Genomic DNA, 19185 nt, shown 5'->3' on the forward strand with positions numbered 1-19185 from the left:
ATCAATAGGACTCTTTCCTTTGCTATTTAATAATACGTGCAAGTGGGGAACCCCTGAGTTTGATGTGAAGTAGGTTTAGATAAATCCACTTTCTCCCCCAAATTAATTTTTTTAAGGAGTCGATATAGCTGGTAAAGTCTCCTGATTTCCAAGAGGAAGATTGTTGAGCTAAATACTGTGTGGGGATTTAAAAAAAAAAAAAAAATCAATTACTGGTCATTTTTTATGTTTTGTAGATTAATGTCTAACCCTGGAGGTTTTCCTTCCCTGGCAGATTTGGACAGCACGCAACGGCTCGTTCAAGTGACTTTCATAGGTCAGGTAAGAGTAGCACAGAGGCTGGGAGCACTTGCTTTGTCGGTGAGTCTCCCCCTGCCCCAAAGTCACAGGAGTAAAGCCCGGTGCAGAGTTAGTTTGGAAATGAAGACATGGAAATCCTCCAGAGAAAGCGCTGTCTTGCGCTACCCAGTATTACTGAGCCTCCCCACAGCCCCGACAGCCTAAATATTCCCCTGCTTTTGGAGCTGAGGGGTAAACGGGTTACCTTAAAGTTAGGGCGGAAGTTTGTGAGGGGGCAGGCTCTTGAGCACAGATTCACATGGCTGCACTTCCCTGCACAGGACCATCCCTCCACCTGGGAAGGGCTATTGAGGCCATTCCAGGATGAGCAGTTCATGTTGAAGGGAGAGAGAGACTCGCTTCTCCCTGCCTCAAGCGAGCATCCCACCTTGTGAGAGGCAAGATTGATTGCTGGTGTGTAAATCCTTCAGCATAAGGAGCAGTCACACCCTTGCATTAGTCAAGATTCCCCTCTTGATTCATATTCTTACCTGTTTTCCCCCTGTTCCACCCCCTAATGTGGAATTTTTTTTTTTTAAAGCCAATTCCTCCAGGCAACCACTGATTTTAAGTTACAAAAGACAGCTCATTCAATCTTTAAATTCAGAAGACCACCACATCTCATTACTTGGATTACCTTTTTGGACAGACCCTATTTATCTAACAAGCAAATCCAAGAAGGAGCCAGGACTAGTTTGGAAGCGTTAACGCTCCAAAAAGGCTTGATCAGTTGTAGTAGCTAATGAAAGCTTTAGTTGCTACATCAAATTAGTCTGCAGCAAAGCAGTTTAGGATTGTTAAGTGATTTTACAGCTAGCATGTCTGGAATACAAATGACAGCCAGCATCTGGTTAGGACCCTCAGCCTAATGGGGTTATTTCAGGACCAGTCAAGTGACACTCTGGAAGAGGGTCTAAACTCACTTCAGAGAGCAACATCTTAAGGTCAGTAGCTAATTTTGATGAGCTGGAGACTCAACCATGCAAAGAGTATTAAGTGTTGCCTGACCTACAGAGTTCAGTAGATATTTGTAACATTTAATATTAACTGTTTCTCCATAACGTAGCCAATTTAGATTTCCATGCCTTTGGAGTCTTCCACCCTAAGCATTCTGTAGTTCAATCTGCTAAGTATGGAAGTGTTGTTTTTACTTTGCAAGTCTAGTATGAAAAAGAAACTAGAAGCTTTTTAAATGTGTCAATTCACCTTTAATGTTTGAAAAATAAAGAGATATTTGAGCAATTGCAGTTATGAAGGGAACATCTCTTGCTCCACAGAAGAGTGTGAACAGGTTCACATCAGACTCATGCTTGGAAAAAACAAACAAACATTCTCCTTTTTAGATCAAAAGTGGAGTTCTGTATAGACAAAAGTCGCCAAAGTGCCCTGGTTAGTCCAAGGCATCTCACCCCCAGATTGGAAGTTTTCTGTCAACGTGAAATAAATTAAGACACCACATCCTGTCTAGTTACAACATGGTTCTATCAATATTACAAAGTTAGGTATACTTTGGATTTTGCACAGTCTACAGACACAAGGACTTTTACTTCAGGAAGAAGTCAGCCTGGGTCATCAAGTCATTTCACAATTAATAGCTACACTTTCTCCCTTCTCCCAATACAGCAAACAAAAAGCAGTGGCATGTTACTTTCAACAATCAACTTGGTTCATCTCGAGAGTTAGGAGTCACCTTGCACTAGAACAGAATTCACTCCATTCTAGAAATTTTGCCCATATTAACCACCAATCAATAGGCTCTTACTGCAAGCACCAGGTTTTGCAGAAGCCACCACAGGTGTTTTTTGTTTGTTTTTTTTTCTTTTTCTTTTTTTTTTTTGGGGGGGGGGGGGGACACCTGACACCACCCTAGGATGATCCAGAAGAACCTTCTTGCAGTTTGAACTAGAAGACAACACCGCTGACCCTACTGGAGATAAATGACCTTCTGTCTTCTGAGAATATATTCAGAAGTTTCCCCTCACAAAACAGCTTCTGCTAAGAGAGGAGAGAGATTTGGAACACAGAAGCTATTCCTGAAGGATTTTCCACTGTAGCTGATGGAGACAACAGTGGCCATCTCCAAGTCTTCCAGATGACTAGGTTACTTTAGGGAAAGACCAGAGTTAAGGCAGTGTTGTCTTGATAAAGACATGCCTGATCAAGTCTTTCAGATACTAGTATCAATCACTACATTTAAAATTTTCTAGTCCATTTTGGAACAGAGGCCAGTTGGCCTAAGAGAGTTAGTCTCAGTGGCAGCAACTAAGATCTGGATCACCCCATCACCAAGCAGCCAAGGCCAGGAGATCCTTCCTCCTACAAAAAAACCCCAAATAATAATTTAGGGGGAACATTTAAGTTTCAGACTAGATTAAGTTGCTGTGAGTTTGGTTGATCCATGTAGGCTGATCTGAGGGCAGTGGTGTGGGCACTTTCTACAGAAAACATCAAGGCCCAGTTGTATGATTTGCCATGCAGTCCCAAGACAGGATATACTTTTTTGAATGAAAACCTTGTTAAAAAGCCTCCCTGCTAACTTACATGGGCATTATAAGGCCTTTCTCCCCACCAACAGCTGAGATGGCCAGCGAAGCCAAATTGACACAGCTCCCAAATCCAACCCACAGACTAAAACTGAAAAGGAAAGTGGACGTTCCTCCATTGATACACACACAGACGTTGAGACAGTCTAATAAGAGTATTTACTATGAACGCAATAAGATCTCTTTTTGGGCTGCTGAACAAAAAAAAGTGTTTTCCCCGCCTTACCCAAGAAAAGGTTACCACTGGGGGAGCTGTTTGTGAAACAGGTTTATTTCTTCCCACTGAAAGGCCATTGTTTAAGCATTTACAGTTTTCCCTAGTGCAATACAACCAAAAAAAAACAAAACAAAACCAAAAAGCAGTAACAAAAAATGCTGCCTTCTTCCCAGGCAACTACACAGAAGTAGATTTTACTGCAACATATACACATTAAATATAGTATACAGTCCATGCAGCGGCACAGCCATGTTAAAGGGAATCTTGGCTTCAGCCATCAGTGCATTACAGTCCAAATTTCACTGGCTCCGACTTCCTATCCAGACTTGAACAGAAGAATTGCAACCTGACCCAAGTAAAAATAGATGAAGTGCTTTGTCTCATGTGTTACATAGCTGCCAAAATTTCTGCCAACAATGCAGTGCCAGGTAGGGTTGTATTTCTTGTCAAATTCCTAAGAGGGAGAGAGAGTACAGTAGTTAAGACCAAGAAAGCCCACACCAGGACAGTCTGAAATATACATTCCTAACCAGTTACTGTTAGATACAAATGCAATGGAAATCTGAAGACACAGGTGGATGCAAGCTACTACTACATTACTGACGTGCTAATTAGCAGGCGACAAAAGCGCCGCATTGGAGTGTGGAAGAGTTCCTATGCCAGGTACTTATTGGAGTGATTTATACACAAGCTCCAGGCCATAACTGCAGATTTTAAAAGTCCCCTTGACACAGTGGTATTCAAGCCACATGCATAGGCCAGTTGTTCCACAGAACCGTTTAAACCCTCCCATTCCAAGCTGACACTCAGAAACAGTATTTTGGAATGCTTGTTCCAGTAAGCCACTGGAGTATGCATCCGATGAAGTGAGCTGTAGCTCATGAAAGCTTATGCTCAAATAAATTGGTTAGTCTCTAAGGTGCCACAAGTCCTCCTTTTCTTTTTGCGAATACAGACTAACACGGCTGCTACTCTGAAACCTGGATCTTAAAGGTCACTTGAAAAAGGAAAAAAAAAGGCAGGCTTCAGGCATTCTTCATAAAGCAGCAGAAGAGTTTGTGAGGAGACTTTCTAATGTAAACAAGCAGAATAATTCACACATTGTCTGCCTTGGGAAGACTTCAGCAAAGCCAAACACTGAACAAGTGAAGTAGTGTTTCATTGGGATAAACAATTTAAATAATTTAGCAATTGAGAGGGAAGGGTTTCTGGTAAGGATTGAGAGCTCTCATCCCTTCAGTTAAGACGGATGTCCCATGACCCAGTCTTCAGGCAAAACTAGGGAAATATCAGACTCAACAATCCTGATTTTGGAGGGGGGGGAGGGGAAGGAGGAGGAAGAGGGTAAAAGAGTGAGAAAGCTTCAGACTATACACCAAAAAGCAGCAAGGCACCAACAACAAAGACAGCTGAAGTCCTTTGCGAGTAACCTTTCTTCCATTTCATGTGCAGTAACGCATTTCCTTTATATTAGCAAAGGAAGCAAATATGCAACAAGCCATTTTCTTTCCTGAGCTTTAGTTGTCTGAGGTTTTATTCCATGCCCTTGTTGCACTGTCCCAAGAGCCTTCTGGATTAGTCACTTTTTTGACCTGGAAAGGCCAGATTTTAAGAAAATATAAAAGATATGCTCAACTCGTTAAGACCATGGAATTTCAAATTGAATTAGAGTTGAACAGAGTTAAGTAGTTTCAGGTCCCACATTGGGTCCTAAACCCCCCGGCCTACTTTTGGCTTTATAATAATATTTTCCTCCGTTTCCCTCCCCTCAATGCTCTCTCCCTTGTTGCTGTGTGAAGGGTCTACACAAACAGGGGAAACCAACTATGCCACAAGATGCCATCAAATGCATAAGGTCAACAAACTGAAAGATACTTTAATTAGTCAGTTCCTCTAATCTTCAGGGGTTCCTCAGATAAATCCAGGTAAAGAGTTCAGACAGACATGAGATGTTTAAGTTGCATCATCTCCGCAGGCCAGCTCCATTCACCTCAATTAGAGCTGGTGCTCAGAACTTTCAAAAACTCAGTGTTAAGAATATGTCAATAGGTAGAGAAGCCTGGGGCAGAGGGTGGGGAGAAAGAGGGTGAAAGTGGAAGTTTACTTAGCCTAGAAATGCTATGCAGAAGCAAGTAAGTTTCACTTGACTAGATGAGTTGGGTTTTGTTTGTTTTAACTACAGTAGCCACACAGAGTTTAAATCAAGTCACACCTTCCAAAGATTCAGAAGATTGCAGAGAGATAGCAACAATACGGTAAGTCGCTACTTAAGGTAAATAGCAACCAAGTCCTTTTAGCTTGGCTAGCCAGAAAGAATGGTCCATTGGTTAAGGTGCTAGCTGAGAACTTGGAAAACCCGAGTTCAAGTCTCTCTCTACCTTAGACTGCCTGTGTGATTGGACCCAATCATAGAATCAGACTCAGCTGCCATCTGAGAAACAGGGATAACAGCACTGTCCTATCTCAGAGGGGTATTGTGAGGCACTCCGGTACTATGGGGATGACTGATAGTCAACATGTCCCAACGAACCTATACCATTTTATAGCAGCTACAGAATACCTTCTTTATATAGGCTGCAATGTCTTTCTCGATGTTGTACTTCTCCATTGCCTGCGTAGCACAGTCTACAGCATCCTGCTGCATGTCCTCAGACATGTCTGCATTCTTGATCACAGCCTTTCTGTCAGACATTGTGAACCTAAGGAAGAACATGAAGTATTAAGATTTGCCCATAGGATTCTGCTACAGTTCTTTCATGCATTAGAATACAGTGTCTACATGATGTAAAACAGTTCTGGATACAGCGTTCTGTATTTATATTGCAGGTTACACCAAACCCATCTTGCCCAGCATCTGGTACTAGGCACACTATACAGTATATCCTAGGATATACTATTAGGTTGTGGAATGCTGTAGTACATGAAGCTACTGAGAGATTAGACTAGAGACAGCCAAGTATCACCACTTGTACATACATTTTTAGCTTTAAAAACCCATAAATCCTATGCAGGGATCTTCTACTCCTTTAAGTTACAGGAACAGCAGTCCTGCAAATCAATAAGCAATGGCTAAAACCACATTTCCTTACAGGTATAGCCAATGGAGTGGAGCAGTAATATGGCTCTACCAACAGCAGCCCCCAGACTATGTTTGTCTCCACATTGATTATAGGTCAATGCATTCAATGGATATAGTAGCAGAAACCTTTAGTATTTCACTCAAGTGTGTACACATTCCCTTTAAATGTAAGGTTAAGGGTCATACGTTCCAGCTGTTCTTGCTAGTTCAGACCAGAACTGCAGCAGTTTCAGATCTAGTTTACCTCCCTGTGTCATGGATTCCCTTTTGCACTTTGCTCAGCTTAACCAATGAAACCTAAACAGTTTTGCTTGTGTCTCATGCACTGCACAACACTGCGATATTGGGATGTTAGGGTTGACAGTTCTGCTGTGGAACAATGCTTCCATCCAAGATAAGAGAGCCTACCTGGGACCTTTTAAGAGCCTGAACTGTGGCATGCTGGAAAGAGGTAACACCCTGTCACTCTGCTAAAACTAGTTAGGGAGTTCTAGGCTAGCCAGTGATAAGCCACCCATATGTAGTTCTCAGATCCCCTGCTAAGGGCACTAGTTGTATATGCAATTTAATGTTTCAGTCCTTACTCGGCCAAAACACCCACTAAAAACAAACTTGTGAATTTTGCCTGAGCTAAGAGTGGACCTGTGTTGATTAGTACTTTTGATGTATGACCCATTTTAACTAGCACATGGGCTACATACAGCCACTTTGAACTCAGGTCTCCATTGTTATTTTGGTGGAACAACTGGAGAATCAGGCATGATATTGGACCAGTTTAGAGCCTTCATTTGAAGGACTACACAAGTGAAGGGCAGCTGTCTAGATGGTGCCCATGGCTGCTGGTTATCATATTTTGCTTTACCATAGGATCACCACAAAAAAAGTTACTAACGTTTTAAGGATGTAGCCTTTTTACGGTGGAGAATGTGTCAAATTAGGTTTGCAGAGCTCCATTAAGTTTACAGTGCCCTAACAAGGCTTAGTAAACCTTGAGCTATATTACTAGCACTATATGTTTGGAGATAGGAAACCCATACATGTTTAACTCCATTAAGGAGACAGTCCGCTACAATGATCGTTTCCTAGAGCAGTCCCAGAAAAACTGAAGGAGTAGCTTTGTTATAGCAACTAAAGGAGCCTGCTATCCAGAGAGAGGACGAAAGAAAGAATCTAGTTACATAACAGCACTATGACAACAATGCTTCAATTCTTTATTCTGCCTGCAGTTGAAGACTCCTAGTGCTCTAATTTATAGATTTTAGATACCATGTATAATTGAGCATTGCTATTAACACGCACTAACAGCATTAAAGGAATAGGATGGGAATTCATCTAGAATGCCAGGAAAGAGCATGTGCATTTGTAAGAGTTTTTAGGAAACCAGTCACAGGTGCCTTCCACCCCCCACCCTCCCAGATGATTGGGGTTTAAAAATCACTGTTTAGCAGGAGGGGGTAGATTTGGAGCCTCAAGTATGTCAACAACCACAAAGGAAAGCCCTAGAGAGACAGCCAAGCACCCAGGACAAGCCACATGTGGCAGCTTCAAGAGTCAATTCAGAGGCATCTGTAATTACAGGACTGTCAGTGAGAGACCTGCAGAAAGGGTCCTCCTTCCTGGTTCTTATTTAGAATGGGAATTCCTGGAAGCAGGGACAAGCCTGCCAAGCACTAGTCCTGCAACAACTGAAAACAACTCCCTTCTGCTAAGTATGTAGATGTCTCCTCTCCTTTCCTCACCCGCCCCTTTTTGAGCCATACTCGCCCCTCTCCTGGCTACAACATCCTTTTCACGATAGCAGCTGAGCGAGGATGCTGCAGACACTGTTGTCTGGAAAGGGGAGGGTGGAAGCGTGAACAGGTTAGGGAGCAGCATGCAGAGCCACAGCACCAGAGGCCAAACATCATTCTCCTTGGCACTGCCAAGCACAAGTACTCCACCTGCAGATCAGAGCAGCAGCTCCTCCCCTAGCCACAGGGCTGGGCCTTAACAATACCACAACACCCCTCATCCTCCTAGAAAGGGCCAGAGACAGCTCACTCCCTACCCAAGGAGGCTTGGCTGCTGTTGCCTTTTCCAGGGGGAGAAGCCACCAACACAGGCCTCAAGAGAGGCTGGCCCAGGCAGAAACCGACACTTAAACTCATGGGGAGAAGCTGGTCCCTGAAACAATGCCACAGAACAGGTAGAGGGAGGGAGCCTTCCTCTTTACCCCTGAAACAGAGACCAGAGCCACCTCCTACGAGCACAGGACCGGTCCCCACACCGCCCTAGTGCGTTTCCTCCAGCGGCAGCCCCGCCACTGTTAAGCTGTCCCAGGGGAGGAGGTTTCCATGCAGTCCCCAGCAGCCCAAGGCTCGGGGAGGTCTGGAGGGGGGGGAGAAGAGGCGTGACCTGCACTTTCCGAGCCCCCAGGGGAAGCGTCTGGAGCTCGGCTCACGAAGATGACCTTGCCTTCGGAGAACGCGGATACTCGGCCTGGACAGGGCAGGCCAGATGATGCAGCCCCGGCTGAAAGCCACGGGGTGGGGGCTGCACGGGAGACCCATCCATGCCCCGATGGAAACGGAGTCATCGGAGCAGCAAAAAGCCGCCTCCGGCTGCGAGAAGGGGCTGAGCAGAGGGGTCACCCAGAGGCTGCAGCAGGAGGAAGGGGGAGTGGGAGGAGAAGGAGGGGGTGGGGAAATCTGAGCAGCTCCAAGGAAGGGGGCAGCTCCCAGGGGCAGGGCGGCCAGCTGAAAGCGGGGGGGGGGGGGGCGGGGTGCAGCCGCCAGCTGGAGCCGTGTGGGGGCTGGAGAGAGGTGCAGCCACCCCCCGGATTGCAGCCCACTCGCTTCCCACCCCCACGAGTTGCAGCCCCGGGGCGGGGGGAGAGAATTGCAGCCCGGGAGGGGGGCGCCCCCTGCCCTGCTCGTGAATGCACCAGGCCAAAAAAAAAAACCCAAAACAAAAACACGCCCCCCCCCGCGCCGGGCGCGCTCGGCTCACCTGCCCCGCGGGAGTCACCGGCAAACGGACCCGAAGCGCCTCCGCCGCGCACTGGCTCTGGCACCGGCTTCCCCCCGCTGCGCTGCCGCCCTGTGCCCCGCTCAGCCCGGCGCTCGCTCGCTCTCCGCCCGGCCGCCTCCCCCGCGCTGAAATAGCCGCCCCGCCCCTTGCAGGGGCTCCGCCAGCCGCCCTCGCCATTGGCTGCGGCGCGGCCTCGGCCCACCGCGACCAGCGTTCTCCCCTCGCCCGTCTCTGCCTACATCTTGTTTCATCCCACAATGCCGCGAGCAGGCTGCGGAGCGCGTCTGGCTCACGAGGTGGAGGGGGTGGAGAGCGAGCGGCGGGGGGGGGAGTAAATAAGACTCAGGGATTGGGGTGGCCTGGACCTGCGGGACCTTCCTGCGAAAGACCTGGTTCCCTGTGGGAGCCTCGTGCATTTTTTTTGGGGGGGTGCAATCAACAGATTTACTGCTCGTTCTGGGGCCTGATGGTGCTCCGGCCCCAATGCAGTGTAAACCCCCTGGACCGAAGTGGAGTCACTCTGGATCATAACCGGCCAAGTGGCCTAAGCTTAGGTCAGATTCAACCTCGCCTGCGTTCTACACGCCAGCGAGGATGACTCCCCCCCTCTCCCCCCCCCCGTGTCACATTGGTTGCTGACAAGTATTGACATCAGAAAGTGAGGGTGATGGCCATTGTTATTTGCACTAAAGTAATGGACCCAACATCCATTTTGGTTTCCTGCACTGTTCATTTTTTTGTGAGTGCCTCGTTTTGGGTCTTTGTCGCACACAGTCCCTGTATTTGGACTTTGGATTGCTCTGGATTTACACCTCTGTGACTAGGAGCAAAATCTAAGCGCTTGTCCTGAAGGCCTGATTCTGATTTAATTTACACCAACAGGTTTCATGCTGATGTGTCCCTGTGGATGTCAGCGGAGTTACTCCAGGAGGAGATCAGTGGGGCCTCTTAAGTCCAATCACTGTGTCTGGCAAGGATATAGGACCAGTGCTTTACTCTGTGTTTGCTTGTCTGGGTGCATTCGTCGTGCTTTGTGGTTTTATCACGGAGCGGTGGTGCCGCATGTCAGCTCTGATGTGCACTAATAATAGGACTATGCACTGGCTCAGGGAGATCAGTATTGTATTCCTGGGTCTCCGAAAGATGCCAGGGCACTTTTTATACAAGAAGGGATTTGCTGCAGTATCTTTGGCCATAGAAATCTCCCCGCCTCACGGTGGCGTGCACTAGTCATCTGTGCTCTTCACCCCAGAAGTTGGTGCATTTCCATAGTGCCATATGTATACAGGATCTTATCCTGCAACTGGATCTACACAAGCAGATCCCTGCACCCATATAAAGCCTCAGAGTTCAGGGATCCACACGCATGGATCTGATTGCAGGATCGGGGCCATAGTTTATAAAGTATTCTTGGGATGAAAGGCATTACATAAAGTAAAAAGTGTTTTGCCAGTGTTAATTAATTGTAATGATACTGCACGCTTCTACAGCGCCTTCCACCGGAGTGTATGACAGACATTAATTAAGTAAGCCTCACAAAATGCTCCTGTGAGGTAGGTAGGCAGGCAGTATTACAGTGTGTGATTTGTCCAAGATCACACAGCATGTTAGCAGCAAAGTCAGGAATAGCTCCTGTGTCTCTTAATGCCCAATCATGTGACCCTCCTCCTTCCATTGACATTATATCAAAAGCCACTTGTAAGGACCTCGGATAGAAATGTACTATTGATTGACACCCTGCGGTGCCTCTGCCACAACATCTCTAGGGCAGGAACAACACATATTCAAAACCCTACCATACACAAGGACAGCAGAAGAGGCAAGTCTGTCCTTTGTTCAACAGGTATGGCACTGCGCTAGGTGTCAGGATTCCATTTTTGGCTCTGATGCTGACTTACTGGGTGACCTCGGGCAAGTGACATCCATCTCCCTGGGCCTTAGTTTCTCCTATGTAACCTGAGGATAATGATGCCCTCCTTCATCAAGTGCTTTCAGAACTCATTTGTCTCGACGGGACTTAAAGGACTCCTCACCATATAAAAACCAGGTGAGGCCTTTGACCAAACTGAGGAGGACTGGCTGTTTCTGGAGGTCTAGATATCAGTGGTGGCCAAGAGTGCTTCTCCTGACCATTCCTTGTCTTGTGGAACTGGTGACAGGTTGGAGGGAAGGGGGGTGTCTCATGTCTAATAGTGAACTCCAATTTGCTCGGTAAACCCCATTTTGTTTCAGGGGTTCTGCTTTGTATTGTAATCTTCATTATGCAGTGTGACCTTGATGTTCTATTGTAGCCTCTTTTGTGGATTAGAGCATCTGGAAGCTGGCACAGAACAATGTAGTGCCATCAACATTGCATAACTCTTCCCTTCTAGAACAATGGATTTTCTACCAGAAGGGCTATTGACTTTGAATGATTCTCTGCACAGAAGCTGATGGGATAGGGGCTCGAACCCAGAATTCCTCCATCTGAAGCACATAGGCCACAGAACAGGTAGGAGAAACACATGCCAGAAGATCAAGCTAAGAAGGAAGGCAGGAAAGGCTGCATCACCTCTGGTCGCTGTCCAAACCCAGGACTTATGGAGGGGTGAGATCAGATTTGGAGGGCTGCATTCAGGACTCTTTGCTATGCAAAGATCTGTAACTCTCCAGTGTGCTTTGTTAAGAGTAAAGTGTTTGTGGTTAACAAATTTCTCTGTTAAGACTGTGTTCCTGTCTTTCCTGCCATGTTAATTGAGAAACCAGAACTCCCACAGCCAGGTGAATTCTGGGGGAATGTGTCTAAGCAGCTCAGGAGATCTAAAGCACTTGTTCCAGAGCTCAAGGTGGCTGGACTGCAGGGTTTCACTGCCCAAATAGGGTGTCAGATAGGGGATCTGCACATGGGAGAACCAGACCTAGAAACAGTGACCAGTGATTATCAACTAGTGCAGAATGTAGTTGGCCCATTTTCTTAGCAGTGTTTTGCATGTGGAGTACATGTGATTGTACTGTGCAATTCAAGGTTATGGTGCTGATCTATAAAGCCATCTATTGTTTGGGTCCTGGGCATCACTACCTCTCTCTTTGTGCTTTAACCCATCAATTGAGATCAGCTGGGACACTGAAGCAGACAAGTCCTCAGATGCATATCTTTACGGGTTAGAGGGAACAGTGTTTGCAGTGCAAGGTCCTCAGCTCTGGAACTCATTTCCTAACTCAGTCTAAGAGAGCCATAGTTTGTTGGCCTTATTATGCAGACAAAACTACACAGGATCGTTTCAGGGGACAAGACAAGATGTCACGTTTATTATAACACAATTTGATTTATGACCAATAACTAATATCTAATACCTATGTACACACACACACACATCAAATGTTCTGCTGTGTAGTTACCAGTCCTGAATGTAGCTTGAGTTCGTGGCTTGGGTTCATAGCTTGTGGCAGCTAACCGGCCAGGAAAGCCGGGCACAAGGAAGAGCTGGGTCTCTGTCGGGCATGCACCAATGCACTTCCATGTTGGCAGCAGAATGTTACCCTCCAAAGTCTTCCATCTCACCCATCCTTTTTGTAGGCTTTAGTTTGAATCCAGAGTCTATAGGTCTTGCTGTGTCATGCTGCCTCTGGGTCCGGTGTGATTGATCACCCATCAATTGCAGACATGACTTTCAGCCTAGGACCTGGCTTTGATTTTTCTTCAGTTGTACTTTTGTTCTTTTCTTTTTAGGGTGGCCTCTTCTTGCTTTGTCAGGGCTGTTGTCTGCATCTTCAGCTGCTGCTGTTTACACTTTATTTCACCAGGACAGGCTGGGGCTGGAGGTTGATTCCATCATCCATACATACCTCATTCACACATCTAAACTACACTAATAAGATTGCAAAATGAAGGTTGCAGCAGGGTTTACAAAATGGAGTGAGCATTTTAAAATGGAGTTTGGGACAAGTTAAAATGGAGTTTGAGTTACAATATGGACAAGTGTAAGGAATGGCAAACAATGAGCAGAAGTTACAATGTTGAAACAGTGTAAGTTTCAGTGATTTAAGCAGCAATTGGATTGAAAGTGAAACTCAATTAGCCAGTTATTGGGGTACCTGGTTTTATGAATGAATGTAGTTTCATTCATAAAACTTTGCTTATGAAGTTATATTAATAAAGTGAACAATTAAAAACAATTTCATTGATCAGTTCTACATTGTGGGCATACATATTTCAGTCTCTCTTTTCTCAGGCTTTTCCTTTTTCATGGTGAAAGGAAAGGTCACAGGAAAGCCCAGAAAGATGGTAAGGAGGAAATAATGCCCTTTGCTAAAGCACCATCTCTACCTCCTGCAGGAGCCTAAGTTTACCTTGAAGATTTCCCATCCAAACAGACCTAGCTCTGCTTAGCATGGGAAATCTGATAAGATCACAACCCTATGTGGTGCAGCCGCAGACAAGTGTACCTCTCCCAAACCGGGACATGCCGCTTACAGCAGCTTCATCTCCAGTCACCACAGGACCTTCTGTAGCCAGTTTGTAGCTGTTTAAACTTGGCTGTGGTGGCAGTAAACATAAGAACCCTAAGACATTTCTGAACTAAAGGGCATTTAAAGGAAGCAGAGATCTCATGAACATCCCCTAGCCGATTCAACACCTTGAAAAGACAGATAGAGAGCACCCCAGGTTAGTGAGGCCACTCTATAGGGGAGAAATGGAAATAATTACTTTTTCATACCCCTATATCCTCAAAGAAGGTATAGGAATCCCGTCTGTAGGTAAAAAGAGAGAGTAATACAAAGGAACTGGGAGCAATAAGACTATTAATCCCAAATGTTTCACATACAATTAAAAGCCAAGTTAGGAAGAAAACTCCCCATTCATCTCTAAATCAAGGTGAAGGGTTGTGTTGTTCCAGTTTTATGTTAGGGTAACTCTGCTGCCCGACTGGGCCTAGCTTCTTAAATGGCTACGTTGGAGGCCTCCAGCAAAGAAGGAAAAGGAGAGAAAAGTTGTGTTGGAATTCATCTCTCTGCCCCCTATGCACCCGTAAATAAGATTTAGGAAGATGAAATGGTAGGGATAACTTGCAGACTGTGGCCTTGAGAGCAGCCTGGTCCGTGATCAGTCATGTAACATACCTTTAACTATAGGCACATATGCGCCACATGAACAGCTGTTTAGTCTTTCCCGCCTGGGAATCCTGCCCTCAATAAATGTACTCTCTCTATATACCTGGTCTCTTGGCTGCCTACACATGTGCCCATCTGTCAGGATGGCATCACGCCGGCTTGAATTTTGGTTGCTCCATTTCACTTGAGCACAGGTGCCAAGAAGTCATGGGTTTAGATAAGTAGCCTATAAAAACACAGCAAGTGCCATCTCCTCTGCCACACTGCTGCTACAACACACCCCCTTACGCTCCATTGCATCCTTTGATACCCAAGAATGGATCGGAGTGGAGTTCATGGGCACATCTGGGTCTTAACAAGACACATTGTAATTGCATGAAGGGCCTTGAGATCCATGGAGACCACTTGGGGTTCTGAAATCTGTGGAACATGATAGGAGAGTTGCTTCTTACATGAGAGGAAAGTGATCAGGAACAGTCAGCATGGATTCACCAAGGGAAGGTCATGCCTGACTAATCTAATCGCCTTCTATGATGAGATTACTTGTTCTGCGGATGAAAACAGTGGATGTATTGTTTCTTGACTTTAGCAAAGCTTTTGACACCGTCTCCCACAGTATTCTTGTCAGCAAGTTAAAGAAGTATGGGCTGGATGAATGCACTATAAGGTGGGTAGAAAGTTGGCTAGATTGTCGGGCTCAATGGGTAGTGATCAATGGCTCCATGTCTAGTTGGCAGCCGGTGTCAAGTGGAGTGCCCCAGGGGTCAGTCCTGGGGCCGGTTTTGTTCAATATCTTCATAAATGATCTGGAGGATGGTGTGGATTGCACTCTCAGCAGATTTGCGGATGATACTAAACTGGGAGGAGTGGTAGATACGCTGGAGGGCAGGGATAGGATACAGAGGGACCTAGACAAATTGGAGGATTGGGCCAAAAGAAATCTGATGAGGTTCAATAAGGATAAGTGCAGGGTCCTGCACTTAGGACGGAAGAACCCAAAGCATAGCTACAGACTAGGGACCGAATGGCTAGGCAGCAGTTCTGCGGAAAAGGACCTAGGGGTGACAGTGGACGAGAAGCTGGATATGAGTCAGCAGTGTGCCCTTGTTGCCAAGAAGGCCAATGGCATTTTGGGATGTATAAGTAGGGGCATAGCGAGCAGATCGAGGGACGTGATCGTCCCCCTCTATTCGACATTGGTGAGGCCTCATCTGGAGTACTGTGTCCAGTTTTGGGCCCCACACTACAAGAAGGATGTGGATAAATTGGAAAGAGTCCAACGAAGGGCAACAAAAATGATTAGTGGTCTGGAACACATGACTTATGAGGAGAGGCTGAGGGAACTGGGATTGTTTAGTCTGCAGAAGAGAAGAATGAGGGGGGATTTGATAGCTGCTTTCAACTACCTGAGAGGTGGTTCCAGAGAGGATGGTTCTAGACTATTCTCAGTGGTAGAAGAGGACAGGACAAGGAGTAATGGTCTCAAGTTGCAGTGGGGGAGGTTTAGGTTGGATATTAGGAAAAACTTTTTCACTAGGAGGGTGGTGAAACACTGGAATGCGTTACCTAGGGAGGTGGTAGAATCTCCTTCCTTAGAAGTTTTTAAGGTCAGGCCTGACAAAGCCCTGGCTGGGATGATTTAATTGGGGATGGGTCCTGCTTTTGAGCAGGGGGTTGGACTAGATGACCTCCTGAGGTCCCTTCCAACCCTGATATTCTATGATTCTATGATTCTAGGAAGACAAGTCTCGGGTGGATAATGGCACCCAGAGGACAGACTGGAGTTCAATTCCCAAGTTGTGCTCTTGCCTGAGAAACTGCCAACCAGGTGCTTCCCTTTTACTAATTAAGTGTCTTATTTTCTGAAGTGACAATTGCAAGCAATGGGATGCCATTCACAACTAAAACAACAAATAAAATATGACTGAGGAAGCCAAAAAATCCAGCCATTCCAATGAATCAATGGGCAAAGTAAGGGAGAGGTCATGGAAAATAGTCAAAGATTAACTGATTCAATTTTCGAGACCTTAGTTTGAGCCTTGACTACACATACAGAACAGCCCGGGATGGTAGAGAGGCAGTGTGAGCTAGTGGCCGGGGACCTGGTTTTGACAATGATTTGCTATGGGGCCTCAAGCAAATCACTTACAGCCTGATTTTCAGGGATGCTGAGAATACACGGCTTCCATTAAGTCAAATGTTCAGCACCTTTACAAATCAGACCATTAATGTCTCTGTGCTTCATTTTCCCTGTCCATACAAGGAGGCTAATGATCCTTGCTGACCTCCCTCACAAGGGTGTGTTGTGAGAGTCACGTAGTGAGTAGTAGGGGACAGTGAAGATGTAAAGAGCTACATATGCAAGCGCTTGGTATTCGTTCTGTTGTCCAAAGGAAGGCTCTGTTTCCAGCCAGCTTTAAATGGAACCTGCTCATTCACTGCTGCTTTGGAGGGGCACTGCATGTGAGATACTTAGATAACTCTGACTTGTAGGACATGAAGATCAGGCCTCTCAATAATGATACCTAGCTCTCATAGAGCACTCTTCATCCATAGATTTCAGAGTGCTTTACAAAGGAGGTCAATATCATTATCCCCATTTACAGATGGAGAAATGGAGGGACAGAGAAATGAAATGACTTCCACAATTTCACCCAGCAGACCAGTGGCGGAAGCAGGAATAAGAACTTAGATCTTCTGAGTCCTCATCCAATGCTCTGTCACCTTGGCCACACTGCCTCTTGTACGCTGGTACCCCTCTTCTCCCTCAGCACGCTCTGTTCTGTCAGGGTTGCATCAGAAGCATTGGCTGACTTCTACAGATATAGAGGTGTAAGCGAGAGGCATGACTTGGTACTCAGCCCATACGTATAAAAAGTAAAAGCTGCTGTGAACTTCAGTGTAACAGCATCAGTGTAGACCCCTATGGCAAAAGCTTTGGACCTGAGTCTCATTTGCACTAAGGTAGCACATAATTTATGCCAAATATAAGGCCCCTTTACACTGCCAGAGTGGTGTAAATGGACATCAAGCCCCTTAAGCCTTTGGAAGGCCCCGCGGAGACTGGCACAAGTGGAGCAGAGTTATAAAAGAGAAAAAGGTGGAGTAGGGAAAAGCTTCATCTTTATTATTATTTATATTACCATAGCACCTACATAAGAACGGCCAGACTGGGTCAGACCAATGGTCCATCTAGCCTAGTATCCCGTCTTCTGACAGTGGCCAACACCAGGTGCTTCTGGGGGACTGAAAGCATTTTACAAACCTTAGTCTCATAACACTCTGGTGAGATAGGTAAGTAACTGGCTAGTGTATATGTGTACCATGGCCATGAACTAAGTGGAATCAGATCAGTTCAATTATGTATATCATAGTGGCTACTATTAGCTACTAATGGAGGGTCTCCTTTAGCTTACCTGGTAGGGAGTGACCTGTGCTTTTGGAGTCAAAGGATCAGATTTCAGTTCTAGCCCTGCTGTCACCAGGAGGTTCCACATAATCATGATGTGAACCATAGTGACAACCAGGAAGTCCTAGGTAGCAATAGTTTTGTAACAATAAAATTGAAGAGGGGTAAACCGAGGCAGAGAATCATAGCAATGTAGGGCTGGAAGGGACCTCAAGAGGTCATTTAGTTCAATTCCCCCTCCCCACATGCTGAGGAGGAACCAAGTATATCGAGACCATCCCTGCATGGAGAGATGGCACAAGTTTCATAGATTCTAACGCCAGAAGGGATTGTTATGATTATCTAGTTTGACCTCCTGCATAACATAGCCCACAGAATTTCACTCAGAGATTCCTGTGACTTACCTAACAGCTCTCAGAAAGTCAGTGCCAGAGATGGGGTCACAGCACAGGAGCCCCCCTCACCATCACTTCCTTGCTCTCGCCACAAGAACGCACACATTCAATATAAATAAATGCACCCATACAATATAAATAAATTGATTTTAACAGGAGTAGCGTCAAACAAAGGGAAGGCAATACATGGGAGTGTCTCTGCTGCAGCTGGAGTTGTCCACTGGAAGGCTCTCAGAAGGAATGAGGTGGCCTTAGCCAAGAACTGGTAATCTTGAAACAAGTAAAAAGAGACCAGGGAGGGAAATCACTTCACCTTCATACCCTTAATGAAACAGGACTTTTCTTCACACTTTGAAAATTACAATTCTGCCTCAGCACACGCAGCCCTATTATTACATCTGCATGTCGAGAGCTGGGGGGAAATGATCAAGGAAGAATCCCCGGCAACCGTTTTTGTGATGAGGTGGACGCAAAAGTAGCTATTCTACACAGAACTCCTGCCTCCAGGATAGCCACAAATTCAAAAAAGGGGGAAGCTATCCAGGTGCCCGCATCTCTTCACAGATTCAGCAACCCTCCCCCGTCCACACACCTGACATCAATAGCAGCCATCTGGAAACAGTGCCTGAGGGAGGATGGAAGAGTGCCACTCATACAAACCAGCTGAAGTCTTGTCGCAAGGATGGAGGCACTGTCCTGCCGGAGGTGCTGTTTTTCATATGAGATGAAACTCAGGTCCTCCTCAGCACTTGCGTGCATAAAGATCCCATCACACTTTTTTGCAAGAGCAGGCGTGTTAAGTCCTGCACCCTGGCCAGATTCTAGTTTGGGTTACCAACATTTGTAATTCCAACATCCTGGTAACTCTAATTGCATCAGCCTCCCTAAGATTCCTTGGGTGAAATCCTGGATCCATGGAAGTCAATGGCAAAATTTCCATTGATCTCAATGGGGTCAAGGTTTCACCTCTTTTTCAACTGAGGCAGCATGGTCTAGTGCCGTGTTTCTCAATTGGTGGGGCGTGACCCTTGGGGGCCATGAAGGGGGTCTCAAGATGTAGAAAATTTTATTAGAGTCACAAGCAAAGAAAATCTGGTTCCCCC

General features: G+C 46.0%; 1 protein-coding gene across 1 annotated transcript; it reads right to left on the bottom strand.

The window, feature by feature from the left end:
• Positions 1-1524: 1524 nt before the first annotated feature.
• On the bottom strand, positions 1525-9318 carry DYNLL2 (dynein light chain LC8-type 2). The gene is made up of 3 exons (XM_073316051.1): positions 9167-9318; positions 5660-5798; positions 1525-3553 (listed from the first exon to the last, which is right to left on the bottom strand). The coding sequence occupies exons 2-3, from the start codon at positions 5789-5791 to the stop codon at positions 3416-3418; spliced, it is 270 nt and encodes an 89-aa protein (XP_073172152.1). The 5' UTR covers positions 5792-5798; positions 9167-9318; the 3' UTR covers positions 1525-3415.
• Positions 9319-19185: the final 9867 nt, after the last annotated feature.

This window comes from Lepidochelys kempii, chromosome 17, assembly GCF_965140265.1.
Source record: "Lepidochelys kempii isolate rLepKem1 chromosome 17, rLepKem1.hap2, whole genome shotgun sequence".
In the NCBI taxonomy this organism is placed as follows: Eukaryota; Metazoa; Chordata; order Testudines; family Cheloniidae; genus Lepidochelys; species Lepidochelys kempii.

What these genes read in the sequence shown, in the direction of transcription:
- DYNLL2 (XM_073316051.1), bottom strand. Translation starts at nt 5,791, where the DNA reads ATGTCTGACAGAAAGGCTGTGATCAAGAATGCAGACATGTCTGAGGAC. An exon ending in TTGCAGCCTATATAAAGAAG is followed by an intron (nt 3,554 to 5,659) that starts GTATTCTGTAGC and finishes TCTCCCTCTTAG; the next exon opens with GAATTTGACAAGAAATACAA.